Source organism: Pleurodeles waltl, chromosome 2_2, assembly GCF_031143425.1.
Source record: "Pleurodeles waltl isolate 20211129_DDA chromosome 2_2, aPleWal1.hap1.20221129, whole genome shotgun sequence".
In the NCBI taxonomy this organism is placed as follows: domain Eukaryota; kingdom Metazoa; phylum Chordata; class Amphibia; order Caudata; family Salamandridae; genus Pleurodeles; species Pleurodeles waltl.
In genome coordinates this window covers 718,745,732-718,763,085 of record NC_090439.1, presented here as the reverse complement: position 1 = coordinate 718,763,085, position 17,354 = coordinate 718,745,732, and the positions used below count along the sequence as shown (strand labels likewise).

At 41.0% G+C, this 17,354-nt stretch overlaps 1 protein-coding gene across 1 annotated transcript in view; it reads left to right on the top strand.

The window, feature by feature from the left end:
* The window catches only part of ARFGEF1 (ARF guanine nucleotide exchange factor 1), a 961,498-nt gene that overhangs the window by 421,398 nt on the left and 522,746 nt on the right, over positions 1 to 17,354 (top strand). Inside the window, exons 14-17 of the mRNA XM_069220293.1 lie at positions 1,940 to 2,141; positions 16,184 to 16,295; positions 16,698 to 16,903; positions 16,984 to 17,068. Of these exons, the coding sequence (XP_069076394.1) occupies positions 1,940 to 2,141; positions 16,184 to 16,295; positions 16,698 to 16,903; positions 16,984 to 17,068 (605 nt within the window). The remainder of the gene's footprint in view (positions 1 to 1,939; positions 2,142 to 16,183; positions 16,296 to 16,697; positions 16,904 to 16,983; positions 17,069 to 17,354) is intronic.

The window sequence follows — 17,354 nt, the reverse complement described above, 5'->3', positions numbered from 1 at the left end:
ACGGACAACGACTGTGCATACTTGCTCAGCAGGATGCAGCAACTAGTCCTGAAATGGGAACTCTACCCACAAGTCCTTCAAAAATCCTTTCTAAAGTGGGGAACTCCTCAGATAGACCCTGTATCCAAGGGGAACGCTCTATGGATGAACTGGTCAGGGATATATGCTTTCACTTTTCCACCTCTCATTCTATTACTGGTTTGGAAAATCTCTCACCATGATCCCTTTAGCTCCCACTTGAGCGCTTCAACCATGGTTCACCACACTTCTGGACCTCTCAGTAGTCCCTCACGAGAATCTCCCCAACAGGCCGGACCTTCTCACTCAAATTCAAGGACAGATCAGACATCCAGACTCCAGCTCAATCAACCTTGCAGTATGGCTCCTGAGGTCATAGAGTTTGTTTTACTTGGGCTTGCCTGCAGAATGTATGGACATTCTCAAGGAAGCTTGTAGACTCACAACTAGAGAATGTTATGCAGCAAAACTGAAACTTTTTGTATGCTAATGCAAACCTAAACATATTAATCTCATTAAACCTACTGTCCAAGATATTGTTTGTTACTTGCTCCACTTACAGAAAGCAAATACACCTTACACTTCCATTTGCTTACACCTCGCAGCTATAGCTGCATATTTACAGAAAAGACAGCTTACTTCCTTGTTCAGTATTCCCGTTATCAAAGCTTTCATGAAAGGCCTTAAAAGGTGCCTGCAGCACTATCCTGGAATTGCAATAATATGCTTACCAGATTCATGGACCCTCCTTTTAGCCACTCCATTCATGCCCTATTCAGTATCTTTCTTGGAAAGTGGCATTCTTAGTCAATATCACATCACTCAGGCATGTTAGTGAGCTCCAGGCCCAAATCTTGGAAGAACCTTTCTTCCAGATTCATAGAGACAAGCCTGTTCCTTCACACAAACTTGAAGTTCCTTCCTAAAGTGGGTTCCCAATTCCATTTCAACAATTCATTGAACTACCAGCCTTCTTTCCGTGATCTGACTCAATTGCAGAAAGAGTCCTCCACAATTTACATGTTAAACGTGCATTGATGTTTTACCCTGTCATAACTAAAGACTTTAGGAAAACCAAACAGCTCTTTGTAGCTTTTTCATTACCTCACCAAGGCTATTCAGTATCCAAAAACAGCATAGCAAGATGGATAGTGAAATGTATACAAACCTGTTATGTCAAAGCAAAAAGGCAACTTCCTGTCTCTTCCAGAGTGCACTCTGCTAGGAAGAAGGAAGACACTATGTCTTTCCTTATAAACATACCTATAGCTAACATCTGTAAGGCAGCTACATGGTCTACACCACATACATTTACAAAACATTATTGTGTGGATGTACCTGCACGCCAGAAAGCCAATGTAGGCCAAGCAGTACTAACACTTATCCAGTCAACAGCAACTCCCACAGGCTAGCCAGTGCTTTCATGGAGTGACTGCTTTACAGTCTATGCAGAGCATGTGTATCTGCAGCCACAAATTCAATGGAATGGAAATTGTTACTTACTCAGTAAACATCTGTTTGTGGCATGTATTGCAGTGCCATACATGACAGCCATTCTGTATTGGAGCATCTATAAAAACAGAAGTAGAAACTGATATTGACACAGATATACATAAGTAATTTTCAACTAAACAAATCAGAGATAAATCCATACTCGATATAAATGAACCCGTGTTGTTGTCCTCAATACTTCTAAAGCCAAGTAAAGGAGATGTTTTCAAATTTGCTGTTTTCATATTTGTGTTCCAAGCTCCCTTTGTATGATTTTGTATGGCTTCCCACAGTTGCCTGCTTGCATTTTGCGATTTGGATGTAAACTATCGAAAGTGCAAGTTAATTGTACAGTTTCAAATACATTTGGTATCACGTTTATTTTGTTAAACATTAATAATGTATTATTTCTTTTAAATCTTTGGTTAAGGTCAGGAAAAGCCTGTAGAACAGGAGACAAATGACACTAAACACCCTGAGACCATTAACCGATATGGAAGTCTAAACTCACTGGACTCCACAGCATCATCAGGAATTGGCAGCTACAGTACACAGATGTCTGGTACTGACAATCCTGAGCAGTTTGAGGTCCTAAAACAACAGAAGGAGATCATTGAACAAGGAATAGATTTGTAAGTAACTTTTGTCATTATCCCTAAATACATTCTTGAGGGGCTTTTGTTGTGTGCTATATTTTTCTTAGAGGACTACACTTAACTGCGTTTATGAATAAAGTGCTTTCGATATTTTTCTTTTAGAATGAGATTAAATACTATCCATTTTTTTTGTTTGGTATACAGCTACTTTATAGATTTTACCTCTGTAAATAAGTAAATATTGTGTAGGGTTTCTAGTATGAGTGTTGAAAACACGTTACTGCATATAGTATAACAAATGGAAGACTTGAGTAGGCTTTTGCTTTAATGGGATATAGCCGGATTTGAAGAATAATGCATTGTATTTCTTACAAGTAATTTTCGTTACTCTGTGTGCATGTCATCCCCATCACAGTCCTAGCAGTTTGATATAATGACTCCTCCATGAGACAGTTTTACTTTTCCTAATCCCTATACTTATTAAAAAACAAAACAAAAAAAAAGTCCTTTCTTCTTTAAACTCTGCAGGTTGAGCCTTCCATTCCTGTCACAGTAATAGACACCTGACTTCTTCTCACATACTGTGGTTGAGATTGGACTCAGTCAAAAGTATCCTTTGAGTAAGGAATAACGGCTGTCGCTAACTGGTGCACTATGTCCTCTTCTGACGTACTCCTTACAATCCTAAAGATTGGTTGAAGATTTGCCCAAGCAGACAGATAAACACAATCACAGCTAGATCTCAGAGAAGTAGATAGTGTAGCAATATGCAGCAGTCAGTGCCTATTTTTTGTTATTACCCACTGCTTTATTAATGATAACTCTGGAATTAAGACAGTATCAAAAACTGCTGAGTGACAATCACTATCCTCCACCTTTGAAACAACATGAAAATGGGGTGAAAGCTCTAGTGGGTGCATTGCAGATATTTTATTCAGTTCAATAAAAGTCATTATTTGAACTTTAATAAAAATTTAAATAAACAGTTATACTTTATCATTTTGTTCTTTGGTGGGACTGGTCCTATTAAAACTGAAAAAACTAATTATTCACCACCTGTAAAATAGATAGTCTACTGAAACGTAATGACAGTTAACAAGAATTATGTAAGTTGAAAAAGCTTTATGCTTACCAGGGTGATATCTTTTTTGCAGAAGATTAAATCCTTCATAAGTCACCCTATGCAGAGTAATCAATTACTGTTTGGCGCTTCTGTTAGAAAGATAAATTATCCAACTAATTTGCATCATACAGTTTTAGAACAGACTTGATCCATTAATTTTGAATGACAAATTATTGATAACCTTCGATTCAAAATGAAACACTTAGATAATCATATATTGTTTTAATAAATAGAAGTTACAGTTCCACAACCTTTTCATTTATAAAATTATTGCCCATTTTTTTTGCTTATTCTTTAACGCAGTATCTGACCATATTTTCTCATGAGGACAGCTGGGTAAGGAGCTGCAGCACGGAGCTCCCCACCTACTCACAACTTCTGGTGTCCCTGTTTCTCCACCACTTTTCATTGTGATAAACACGCTTAAAGGTGAGGGCATCCTGGTTACATGTAAGAAGATTCCTGGCCAGTGCCTCTGAGTAGTTGTATTATTAGCTGGGGTGGTTGTGAGAACTCACCAAGTAACAATGGCATTATTCTATATGAGCTCCTGTTAGGAGACTTTAAACCTCAGTCCTGTTTAACTTTGGCACAGAGTAGTCAGGATTAACTCAGAGTAATAGGTTGTTTATCAGTACCAAAGCAGTTATAAGTTGAAAACACAACACAGTAAAAATCCCACTCCAATTTATAAAAATAGTATACATCTTAATGACCAAATAGACATGGAAACAAAAATCTGGATGAGATATAGGTACTGTATTTGTCTCAATGAAAATGTTACCTTTGGACTTAGTCATTTTTTCTAAAGAAAGTGTCTTGTCGGTGGGACAGGGTGCCAGCTGGATTCGGCGGATAGCTCTATGTCGACAGGGTGCTGTTTGGTGTTGGTCCCGGTGAAATCCTTCATGTTGAAACTTTGCTGTAAGTCAGCTGCTTTCAGCGAGGCAAATCAGTAAGTTGAGTCCAACTGGCAAAGCAACTTCGGTGGCTGGGTTTCAGTGGCAGTCCCATGGTAGCCTCTGGTTCTTTTACGAAAAAGTTCAGAAAAAGTTTCTAAGTGTCCACGTTTGCAATTCCGAGGAAGAAAGAATACAATCTAACATGAGCCGAGGATCCAGGACCTTTTGGGCACCCCTTGGTGAGTTGGGACTCAATCTTCCAGAACCTACCAGCAGGTTCTAGGGCAAAACTGGTCAGCTGTGCTCTTGTTTGTTGCAGACGTCTTGGAGCTTAACAGGAAGCTGTCTCCCTCAGATGACTCCCTGCATACTATTGCAGCCCATCCTGAGGGCAGAGGATGCATTTACTTCTGGGCCCCTGTGAGTCTTCTCCTCCCCATTGTTGTGGGCTGTGGTGAAGGTGGACAGGCCAGAAGGAATCCTTGACCGATGTACTCTGCAGTGGCACCTTATATCTTGTAAAATGCTCTGACACCCTCATAGACATTGTTTGTGATGTATATAACTGCAAAAATAAAGATATATATATGTTCGATGGCATGTGTAGCTGCAGATACACATGCTGTGCACATCCCGCCATCTGGTGTTGGGCTCGGAGTGTTACAAGTTGTTTTTCTTCGAAGAAGTCTTTTCAAGTCACGAGACCGAGGGACTCCTCCCATTTCGACTCCATTGCGCATGGGCGTCGACTCCATCTTAGATTGGTTTTTTTCCGCCATCGGGTTCGGACGTGTTCCTTTTCGCTCCGTGTTTCGGGTCGGAAAGTTAGTTAGAATCTCGGAAAAAACATCGGTATTGTTTGCGTTCGGTATTGGGTTAGTTACAACAGATCGACACCGAATTTAGAAGAGTTCCGGTGGCCCTTCGGGTTTTTTTTCGATCCCCCGTCGGGGCCTGGTCGGCCCGGCCACGTGTGAATTCAAGGCTGATGGAACGGACCCCATTCCGCTTCTGTCCAAAATGCCATAACAAGTATCCGTATACGGATCAGCATCTGGTCTGTAACTTGTGCTTGTCCCCAGAGCACAAGGAAGATACTTGTGAGGCCTGTCGAGCGTTTCGGTCCAGAAAGACGTTAAGAGACCGAAGAGCCATAAATATGCAGATGGCGTAGACGCCGACAGGACAAGAGCGTTTCGAGGAAGAAGAGGAAGCTTTCTCTATCCAAGAGTCGGACTCGGAAGAGCTCGAGGCCGAAGAAACGCCGAAAACCGTGAGTAAGACGTCGAAACATAAGACTCACGAGAAGTCAACAAAAGCCCAGAAGACGCCACCGCCAACAGGCCATGGCTTAACCCAAACAAGCGGTGACTGAGCCAAGGCACCGAAAAAGGGCACGCTGGTGTCGAAGTCATCCGACTCCGGTCGAGATACCGCCACACAGCAATCTCGGACCCGAGACATTGGCTCTGAGAAATTTCGGCACCGTCACAGCGGCACCGAACAAATTCGGCATCGAGACACCACCACGCCGAAAATTACAAAGGTTTCTTCGGAGCCTAAAAAGACCTCCGAAAAAGTTTCGGTTCCGAAATATCCAGCCTCGGAGCCGAAAACAGGTTCCTATGCAGAGGAACAAGGATTGGCCTCCCAAGTGAAAAAACATAGATTTGGAAAGGAATTTCAAGCTGTAGAGCCAGACTATACTCAAAGGAGGCTCCACATTCATCAAGACACAGGGAAGATAACCACTCTTCCTCCAATTAAGATAAAAAGAAAACGTGCCTTTCACGAAAAGGACAAGGAGCCACAGGCAAAGGTGGCAAAGAAAACAACTCCACCACCTTCTCCACCACCATCAGTGCACACATCACCAGTAGCAACTCCTCCACTGATGCACTCCCCGACTCATACTGCCATGAGTCAAGATGATCCCGATGCATGGGACCTTTACGATGCTCCAGTATCGGACAACAGCCCAGACTCATACCCTACCAGGCCGTCCCCTCCTGAGGACAGTACATCTTACACACAGGTGATCGCAAGGGCAGCTGCTTTTCATAACGTCACCTTGCATTCAGAACCAATTGAGGATGACTTCTTGTTTAACACGCTAACCTCCACTCATAGCCAGTACCAAAGACTACCTATGCTCCCAGGAATGCTAAAACATTCAAAACAAATCTTTCAAGATCCTGTTAAAGGCCGAGCCATAACTCCAAGAGTGGAGAAAAAATACAAGCCACCGCCAACAGATCCTGTTTATATTACAACGCAGTTAATTCCAGACTCAGTAGTTGTCGGGGCAGCTCGTAAGAGAGCAAACTCTCATACCTCGGGAGACGCACCACCTCCAGACAAAGAGAGTCGCAAATTTGATGCTGCAGACAAAAGGGTTGCAGCACAAGCAGCAAACCAATGGCGCATTGCCAATTCACAAGCGCTTTTGGCAAGATATGACAGAGCGCACTGGGATGAGATGCAACATTTGATAGAACACTTACCCAAGGAGTTCCAAAAAAGAGCACAACAAGTGGTGGAAGAAGGACAAAGTATCTCTAATAATCAGATATGGTCTTCAATGGATGCAGCAGATACGGCTGCAAGGACAGTAAATACTGCAATAACAATAAGAAGGCACGCATGGCTCCGCACGTCAGGTTTCAAGCCAGAAATTCAACAAGCCGTGCTAAATATGCCATTTAATGAACAGCAGTTGTTTGGGCCGGAAGTCGACACTGCTATTGAGAAACTCAAGAAGAACACTGATACGGCAAAAGCCATGGGCGCACTCTACTCCCCGCAGAGCAGAGGCACCTTTCGCAAAACATCTTTTAGGGGAGGGTTTCGAGGACAACCTACAGAAACCACAACATCACAAACAAGGCCCACTTACCAAAGCCAATATCAGTGGGGAAGTTTTCGGGGGCAATATAGAGGGGGACAATTCCAAAGAGGTAGAGGAAAATTCCAAAGCCCCAAAAGTCCTCAAAATAAGCAGTGACTCACAAGTCACCCATCCCCATCACATAACACCTGTGGGGGGAAGATTAAGCCAATTTTACAAACATTGGGAGGAGATAACAACAGATACTTGGGTACTAGCAATTATCCAGTATGGTTATTGCATAGAATTTCGAGAATTCCCTCCAACAGTCCCACCGAAAACACACAGTATGTCGAAACAACTTATAAATCTTCTAGGATTAGAAGTTCAAGCATTGCTCCAAAAAGAGGCAATAGAATTAGTACCAAAACAAGAACTAAACACAGGAGTTTACTCACTGTACTTTCTAATACCCAAAAAAGACAAAACTCTAAGACCTATACTAGATCTCAGAATATTAAATACATACATCAAATCAGACCACTTTCACATGGTTACATTACAAGAAGTAATCCCACTGCTCAAACAACAAGACTACATGACAACACTGGATCTAAAGGATGCATATTTCCATATACCAATACATCCTTCACACAGAAAGTACCTAAGGTTTGTATTCCAAGGGATACATTACCAATTCAAAGTGTTGCCATTCGGAATAACAACTGCACCAAGAGTTTTTACAAAATGTCTAGCAGTAGTAGCTGCACATATCAGAAGGCAGCAAATACATGTGTTCCCGTACCTAGACGATTGGTTAATCAAAACCAACACGCAAAAACAGTGTTCACGACACACAAGTTACGTCATACAAACCCTACACAAACTAGGTTTCTCAATCAATTACTCAAAGTCACACCTTCTGCCGTGTCAAACACAGCAATACCTAGGAGCAACAGTCAACACAGTAAAAGGGATTGCCACTCCAAGTCCACAAAGAGTCCAAACATTCCAAAATGTAATACAAGCCATGTATCCAAACCAGACGATACAGGTCAAATTAGTAATGAAACTCCTAGGCATGATGTCTTCATGCATAGCCATTGTCCCAAACGCAAGGTTGCACATGCGGCCCTTACAACAGTGCCTAGCATCACAGTGGTCACAAGCACAGGGTCAACTTCTAGATCTGGTGTTGATAGACCGCCAAACATACATCTCGCTTCAATGGTGGAACAGTATAAATTTAAACCAAGGGCGGCCTTTTCAAGACCCAGTGCCACAATGCGTAATAACAACAGATGCATCCATGACAGGGTGGGGAGCACACCTCAATCAGCACAGCATCCAAGGACAATGGAACATTTAGCAAAAACAGTTTCATATAAACCACTTAGAACTGTTAGCGGTGTTTCTAGCTCTGAAAGCATTTCAACCCATATTAACCCACAAATACACTCTTGTCAAAACAGACAACATGACAACAATGTATTACCTAAACAAACAAGGAGGAACACACGCGACACAGTTGTGTCTCCTAACACAAAAAATATGGCATTGGGCGATTCACAACCACATTCGCCTAATAGCACAATTTATTCCAGGGATTCAGAATTAGTTAGCAGACAATCTCTCTCGGGATCACCAACCGATCCACAAATGGGAAATTCACCCCCAAATACTGAACACTTACTTCAAAATGTGGGGAACGCCACAAATAGATCTATTTGCAACAAAAGAAAACTCAAAATGCCAAAACTTCGCATCCAGGTACCCACAACATCAGTCTCAGGGCAATGCACTACTGTATGGATGAACTGGTCAGGGATATTTGCATACGCTTTTCCCCCTCTCCCACTTCTTCCATATCTAGTAAACAAGTTGAGTCAAAACAAACTCAAACTCATATTAATAGCACCAACATGGGCAAGGCAACCTTGTTACACAAAACTACTAGACCTTTCAGTAGTACCTCATATCAAACTGCCAAACAGACCAGATCTGTTAACACAACACAAACAACAGATCAGACATCCAAATCCAGCATCGCTGAATCTAGCAATTTGGCTCCTGAAATCCTAGAATTCGGGCACTTAGACCTCACACAGGATTGTATGGAGGTCATAAAACAGGCTAGAAAACCTACCACTAGACACTGTTATGCAAATAAGTGGAAAAGATTTGTTTATTACTGCCATAATAATCAAATTCAACCTTTACACGCATCTGCAAAAGAGATAGTAGGATACTTACTACATTTGCAGAAATCTAATCTAGCTTTCTCTTCCATTAAAATACATCTTACGGCAATTTCAGCTTACCTGCAAATTACGCACTCAACTTCATTATTTAGGATACCAGTCATAAAAGCATTTATGGAAGGCCTAAAGAGAATTATACCACCAAGAACACCACCAGTTCCTTCATGGAACCTCAACATTGTCTTAACACGACTCATGGGTCCACCTTTTGAGCCCATGCACTCTTGTGAAATGCAATACTTAACGTGGAAAGTTGCATTTTTAATTGCCATCACATCTCTAAGAAGAGTGAGTGAGATTCAAGCATTTACCATTCAAGAACCATTTATTCAAATACACAAAAATAAAGTTGTTCTACGGACCAATCCTAAATTTTTACCAAAAGTAATCTCACCTTTCCACTTGAATCAAACGGTAGAATTACCAGTGTTCTTCCCACAGCCAGATTCTGTAGCTGAAAGAGCACTACATACATTAGACATCAAAAGAGCACTAATGTACTACATTGACAGAACAAAACTAATTCGAAAGACAAAACAACTATTTATCGCCTTTCAAAAACCTCATACAGGAAATCCTATTTCAAAACAAGGCATTGCTAGATGGATAGTTAAGTGCATTCAAACCTGCTATCTTAAAGCTAAAAGAGAACTGCCTATTACACCAAAGGCACACTCAACCAGAAAGAAAGGTGCTACCATGGCCTTTCTGGGAAATATTCCAATGAACGAAATATGTAAGGCAGCAACATGGTCTACGCCTCATACATTTACCAAGCACTACTGTGTAGATGTGTTAACTGCACAACAGGCAACAGTAGGTCAAGCTGTACTAAGAACATTATTTCAAACTACTTCAACTCCTACAGGCTGAACCACCGCTTTTTGGGGAGATAACTGCTTATTAGTCTATGCACAGCATGTGTATCTGCAGCTACACATGCCATCGAACGGAAAATGTCACTTACCCAGTGTACATCTGTTCGTGGCATTAGTCGCTGCAGATTCACATGCGCCCATCCGCCTCCCCGGGAGCCTGTAGCCGTTTAGAAGTAGATCTTAAACATTTGTACATTTGTAAATATATTACTTAAAACTTCATTATGTACATACGCATTCACTCCATTGCATGGGCACTATTACTAGCATACACAACTCCTACCTCACCCTCTGTGGGGAAAACAATCTAAGATGGAGTCGACACCCATGCGCAATGGAGTCGAAATGGGAGGAGTCCCTCGGTCTCGTGACTCGAAAAAGACTTCTTCGAAGAAAAACAACTTGTAACACTCCGAGCCCAACACCAGATGGTGGGATGTGCACAGCATGTGAATCTGCAGCGACTAATGCCACGAACAGATATATATATATATATATATATATATATATTTTTTTTTAATTGTCCTCATCCATTTGTCCGGCACACAGGATATCCTCTTAGGTGTCTCCTCATGGGGGTCGATTAGCTTAAGATCGAACTACCATTAGAGGCTCCCATCTGGGAAAATCCGGGTCTCTGATTGGTACGCTCGGTGGCCCGCCCCCAGAGTCCTTCTACGACCAGTCGTTAGTGTAATCATAGGACCCTGGATTATTTCCTTTCTACCTGCCTTTTTGGTGGACCCCAAAACTTGTTTCTCTTGTTTTTCCTCTCGCTTGCCCCCACATCCAGAGTTAGATTATACATCGGGGAGTCTTTCCACTCAGTGCAAGTGGGAGGTGAGGTATTAACCCATTTCCTGCATATCTCCCTCCTGGCCAGCAGCATCATATAGAAAAGAAGTTTAGCGTTATTTTAGCGTTATTCCTGCTTAGCCCTGCTGAGCCCGGAAGGCATCCAAAAATAACCAGCGGGAGGCTTACCTGGCAGCTTATCGATAGGATATTATTATACCTCTTTTCAGAACCGGGAGAGCTGGAGGCACTTCCAGAACACATGCCCGTCGTCCGCTGAGCCCAGACCACACTTCTTACAGCTAATTAAGTTGCCTTGCATACATTTAGATAGCTTCTCTGGGGTCCAGAAGGCTCTGTGAATTGTAAACAAATGATTCCTTCTTAAATGGGCAGGTTTAACTGTGGGATATCCAAAGCTGTAGATACTTGCTATAATTCTCTTGTCTGTGGTCCTGGAAGACGATCTCTCCACATTTCCTCTGGCATGTTGAATCCTCCATGTATGACTTCCATCAACGTCCAATACCATCTCGCCAGATCTTCCGGGGTTAGCCCTGATAAAATAACTCCTCTATCTCATTTGATCCGCCTTTTCCCTCCTTCACACTTTTCCCCTAGCTTGCTATTTGAAGATACTTAAATTTAGAAAGCTTGCCCTCTGTCACTACATCCAGGTATTCATACAGTATCAGCTTCCCCTCATTAAACAATTTCCCCAACCACACAAATCCTGCCTCTTTCAGCCGTATAACTAGAATATCCTTAGTCCATTCTGGTGAGCCCGGGGAATCCCAGAGAAGTGCAAATTTCCTGTAGTATGGCCAGTTGGTGGTCTTCCTTATCGCAAACCACTGCCTTGCAGAGTCCTGCATAATTTTAAATCTAACTTTCTTAAAGTATTTGGGGTCTCCGATTTTGTAAAGAAAACTTCCTTGTGTTCCATGATTAATCTCCATCATTACTTTTAGACTGTGCCAACCCCATAAAGAACCCTGAAGTAAGTCTTTAGTGAAGGGATAATCTTAAGGCTCTAATCCTGTGCACTCCCAGTTTTAGAGGAAGACTTATCCCTCCACCTACTACCTCTGCTACTGACTCTGGCTTGATCCTTCTAAGCTTTATTGACTTCAATAAGGGACTCTAGCCCACCAGGCCTGGAGTTTCCTTTGGTCCCAGTGGTCTTGCTGCTGCTTCTGAAGGAGTAGGTGGGCACAGATTTCCAGATCGCATTCACCTCTCCTTCCCTTTTATTACCCCTCAATCCCCTAAAACCATACATAACAAAACTCTTACTTCTTATTTGTCCAGCAAGAGTCAAGTTGTACAAAGGAAAAAGCTGGGGAAAGGGAGTTACCTTGCCTCTGTGACTCCGATCTCCCCACGTCCCCTTTGTCAGGAGATCTTACACCTTCTGTGCTGTCTCTGCCACTGTTGCTCTTCCTGCCACCTCGGAAGGGGATCCTCGAGGCCGCCTCCCTGTCGCGCTGGATCTCCGCTGCTGCTCGAGCCCAGAGGCTGGGCGCGGCTCGCTCTCCCTGCCGAGGCTCCACCACCACAGCCTTCACTGCTCACCAGGTACAGCGCAAAGCACAAAAGTAATTTCATGCTTTTTAAGCCTACATGGGTATTGCCGCTAGCTGGTTATTACCAGCCAGTAATATATCTGCTTCTTGCCACTAAGAAGCAGCATTACACAAGGCTTCTACTCGGCCTAGCGCGGATGCTCCGTGGCCCACCGCCTAACCGGCCGCCATGTTCTCCTCCCTGCAAAAATAAAGATTGAATAAATAAATCCTCAACCTGTGTGCACAGTCCAAATGCATGCGATACTGTTCTCCCATTTTTCTTCCAAGAAACAGATTTTAAACACAATCTACTTATTATCAAGCAGTCTTGAAAATAAAACTATTATGTGACTGTTGGTTCCCTGTGAAAATTGGCAGTATTTACCCTTTGCTAATGCAGGTTACACAGTCACCTGTAATATTAAGTACAGCAATTTCTTGAAGTCTGAAATGTAAAAACATTTATCCTTACTCCGTAATTCAATGGGGCATAGAGGTATTGCCGCAAACCTAGACCAATATACTGTTCTCATAATTCTTGTCAAATTTTATATTCCCCATTGCAGTTCAATCATACTCAAATCCTGCATGTTTCAAACATATTTAAATCTGAATTGTAAGAGCAGATTTTGTAGTTCATGATTAATAAATAGCACAAAAAGATGGTAGCAACTTATTCAGTGTATACATTGAAGTAAAATAAATGTTAATTGTTTGTTATGATGTGCATCCCTAGAATGGCTGACAATGTCTCCTTAATTTTACATTTTATAAGGAAATAACGTTTGTCCATCTCCCAAACTCAAGGTGGAACAAGGCTTATAGAGTAGAACTGCATCATCTCAACCATTTCTAAAGCTGACTGCGCTTCATCCTGTCAAATAGCTTATTGCATTTGTATTACAAGGCTACAATCAAATAGTTTAGTTGATATTTTACTAAAGAATCCTTGTAAGAATAATGACCAACTTCATCACTACATGTTTTAATCCAAGATATTTTATTGAAGTTTATTTGTCTCGGACTTTAGCATACCAGTTAAGTGTTGAGTTTAAGCTAATTCCTAAATAGCTGTTCTAGGTTACATTTTCTAGTTTTGTGCCATCAGGGTACCATATTAGCTGCTTTTTCTCTTGCCTAAGTGTCAAGACTTTATTATTTCACATTTAGTAGAAGGTACTTTCTACATTTGTGCATCATTATGTTTGAGAGTAGACATTGTAGTCCTACGTTAGTTTGGTTTATTAAGACCAAATAACCCATGTAGCAATTAACATTAGTGTTAGTATTAGCATTAGTATTATTATTATTAGCATTAGTATCCCCTAGCATTAGCAGCAAAATCATTTGGGTGGCCAGTATGGAAGGATAACAATTGACTGTAGTCATATTCAACGCGGACGGGAGGCGCTGTGTAGCAGTTGAATATGACGGCACACGGATATCCTGACTGATTTTTCCATTAACCCCATCGGAGGTAATTCTTCTGACTATGATTACTACATGTTTTGTGCTAGTATACACAGAACAGCAGTGAGTAAAGATTTCCTTTGCTTCTCTTGTTTTAATGAACAGAATTGTATTCATATACGTGACACTCTGGAGAAGGATTCCCTTTCTAGTCCCGACAAAGTGCCATGAGATCCTGTTGGACAGGTTTTAGGCGCAAAACATGTTGACTTATTTTTGAGGCTGAAGTCACTGTGCTTTACCTTTTTGTTAAGAGTGTGGGATCATTGTTTCCCTGTCACTTTTACTGTGTTTTTAACCTTGACCGGGTCCTCACTTGTCTATTAAATAATTTCTCATATTGAGGAGGTACTCGAGCCAATTGTAATTTTGTTTTCTCTCCAGCTGTTTTCTCATTAATCTTACATTTTTGGGACTGGGTTGAAGAGAGACACTCAATGGCTTGTTGGTCCCACGCAGGACCCCGTCAGACATTGCAGTGCCAGTCTGGCGTGGAGCAAAGCTCAATGATGACGGCTTTTGCTTCTGAGTATGTGTCCTTAAGAGAGGGGTTGAATTTTCTCCAGTTGTTTGGAACAATGCATCTATTGATTTTCACAGTGTATATTGGGAGAACGAGCACTGGACCAGTTAATCTCCCAGTCCTTCTTTTTTCTCTATGTTCTTAGGGTGCCACAAGCCTAATCCCCATGCCCAGTAGTTCTGTTTTGAGCATGGGTAAAGGTTATGGCCAGTGAAAGACTTGTGTGCATGCGTAAACGTGTGGGTGTTGAAGACTGAGTTCAGAGGCATGGGAGAAGGTAGGGTTGTTTGTGACATTCTTTGATTTTGCAATTTTAAATTATTGTAAATCGTTTTGTATTACCATATATTGACATTAATCATTTGTTTGTTTTCTGCACCAAATTTGAAACTATCACTGGATCTTTTCCTTACTTCTGTATTATAGATGTCATTTATTTGATGAAGTACAGTGGGCTTAATCGCTACTCTTGGAAGCACTCTAACCATACTAGACATTGCTTCCTTATTATTTGTGATTTCTCATATTTTGCAATTGACATGTACAGATATTCTCCTTATATCAATAGGTCTTTAGGTATCTCAATGGCCCAGAGCAACACTTAAGGAATTTAAGGCTGCTGTAGGAAAGCAGACTGCTTATTGTTATTTCAAAACTTCTCTGGTCATATGAAAATTTCAGTGGTCATTTATTCTCCGATGTTGCTCTAATTAATGTTATATTGATCAGTCTTGGAGAAAATTCACTCTCTGGCAACTTCCAGGTACATTTTGAAGTACCCATTATTATTTCGAATTCAGCAATAGAATTTACAGTCACAATTCTTTTCGTCTGTTCAGTCTCTTAATGGTTCTGGACAAAAAGGTTAATATTGCATCTGAATTTGTAAAACCCTTCCACATATTTTGTACCTTTTAGGACAGAAGAAGGTAATTTCTATTCTCTGTATAGCTATCTTTATGACTATACCAAAAATTAAAGAGGAATAAGATACATAAAATATAGTGTAGAAAATGCAATAGTAGATCTTTGCATTCTCCAAAACCAAGCCCCATTTTTAGAAGGATTTAGTAATCCATGTTCCCTTTTTTATCTTAAAGTGAGTCGTGAATTTGGGCTTCCTAGAGCTTTTTAGTGTTGAGCCTGCGATAGCATGCGCTAGTGCATGCGTTTTGCTTGCGAGACGCTGTAATAGTTAAAAGGGCTCGGTGCCCCGCCCGTGTCACGTCAGTGTCTTTCATTGGTTCATGGGCTCGCCTTTTAAAATCTGCTTGCTTATATTAGGGGAAGGCATGCCTTTTCCGGTGGTTAGCCCTCCTCGAGCGCAGTGACCAAGTACTGAAAACATACGAGGCTCGCTGTTTTCTGTCCGGTTTGGGGAATACTTTTTCTCTTTTTTCGCAGCGCAACCTCGCTTTGCAGAAGTCGAGTGCTTTGCATGACATCGACCCTGAGACAGTTTCTATTTCCATTTCTTATCAGCGCGATCGCGCTCGTTTTTTTTCCATTTAATGAGGAAAGAAAAGTCCGGTTGGGAGTTTACAACTGCTAATAGCTCTAACTTGGAGAGATGCGAGACCCACTGCATTGCAAATGCTTGTTTAAATTTTTATACTCTAGTTCTAAAATACCAAAATGGTTCAGTGCAGATTAATAGTTTGGATATTGTTTATTCTTTGTGCTGATTTTCTTTAGGTTCCATGGATAATTTATCTTGTGTTTCTGCTGCAGATTTAACAAGAAGCCAAAGAGAGGAATCCAGTACTTGCAAGAACAAGGAATGCTTGGCACATCACAAGAAGATATTGCCCAGTTCTTGCATCAAGAGGAAAGACTAGATTCTGTAAGAAATCGTTTTTGATTGCTGACCTATAGCCATGCCTGAGCAATTAAAAAGTGTGCCATGTTGTCATAAATGCTTGGCCAACACACACATGCAACACCAAACATCTTAGTAGGGTTAATCTTATATCCTACATGTTTTGTCTTTATATCAGAAATTAGTTTTCTCCTGCTTCTCATTTTTGTTTACATTGTATGATATCTCTTGGTGCAATCTTAATTCATAATTGGATAGCCCCCAAACCTACAAAATTTACAGAAAGAGAGTATTGTCTCAAGACCATGATGGCTAGTAATGTCAAACTACATTAAAGAATATATTAAGCATGTACTTTATAAATATTCACTATAAATTTTATAGTTAATTATAATATAGGCCTATGTTATAATTTACTTTTTTTAGACTCAGGTTGGGGAGTTTCTTGGCGATAACGATAAATTTAACAAAGAAGTCATGTATGCATACGTGGATCAGCATGACTTTTCAGGAAAAGATTTTGTGTCCGCTCTTCGGATGTTCCTTGAAGGCTTCCGTCTTCCAGGAGAGGCACAGAAAATTGATCGTCTAATGGAGAAATTTGCTGCCAGATATTTGGAATGTAATCAAGGGTAGGTCATATAATAAAACTATTCTCTACTTATGAACCTGTACATTAGTTTATGGTTAATATCTTCTTTTTATGTTTCAGGCAAACCCTGTTTGCTAGTGCAGATACAGCCTATGTCCTGGCATACTCGATTATCATGTTGACAACAGATCTTCATAGCCCACAGGTGTGTTTTTGTTTTTGGACCACTTTATTGTAATTTTTCATGAGTAAATGTAATATGATTGGACAAATGGCTGAAGTAGGATCTCAGCTTGGACGTTAGAATAATACTTTCAGACTTTTTCATTGTAAATATTGTTTTGCTCTGGCCATGCAGTTTCGTTTGATAACAAATCTTTAATTTTTCTATTCACATTCTGTTGTAATTATTTGTCATAATTAGCTTTTAGTGCTGATTCGTTTTACATTCGGCTAAGAAGGAGGTCATTATGGGTACCTATTTTGAAGTG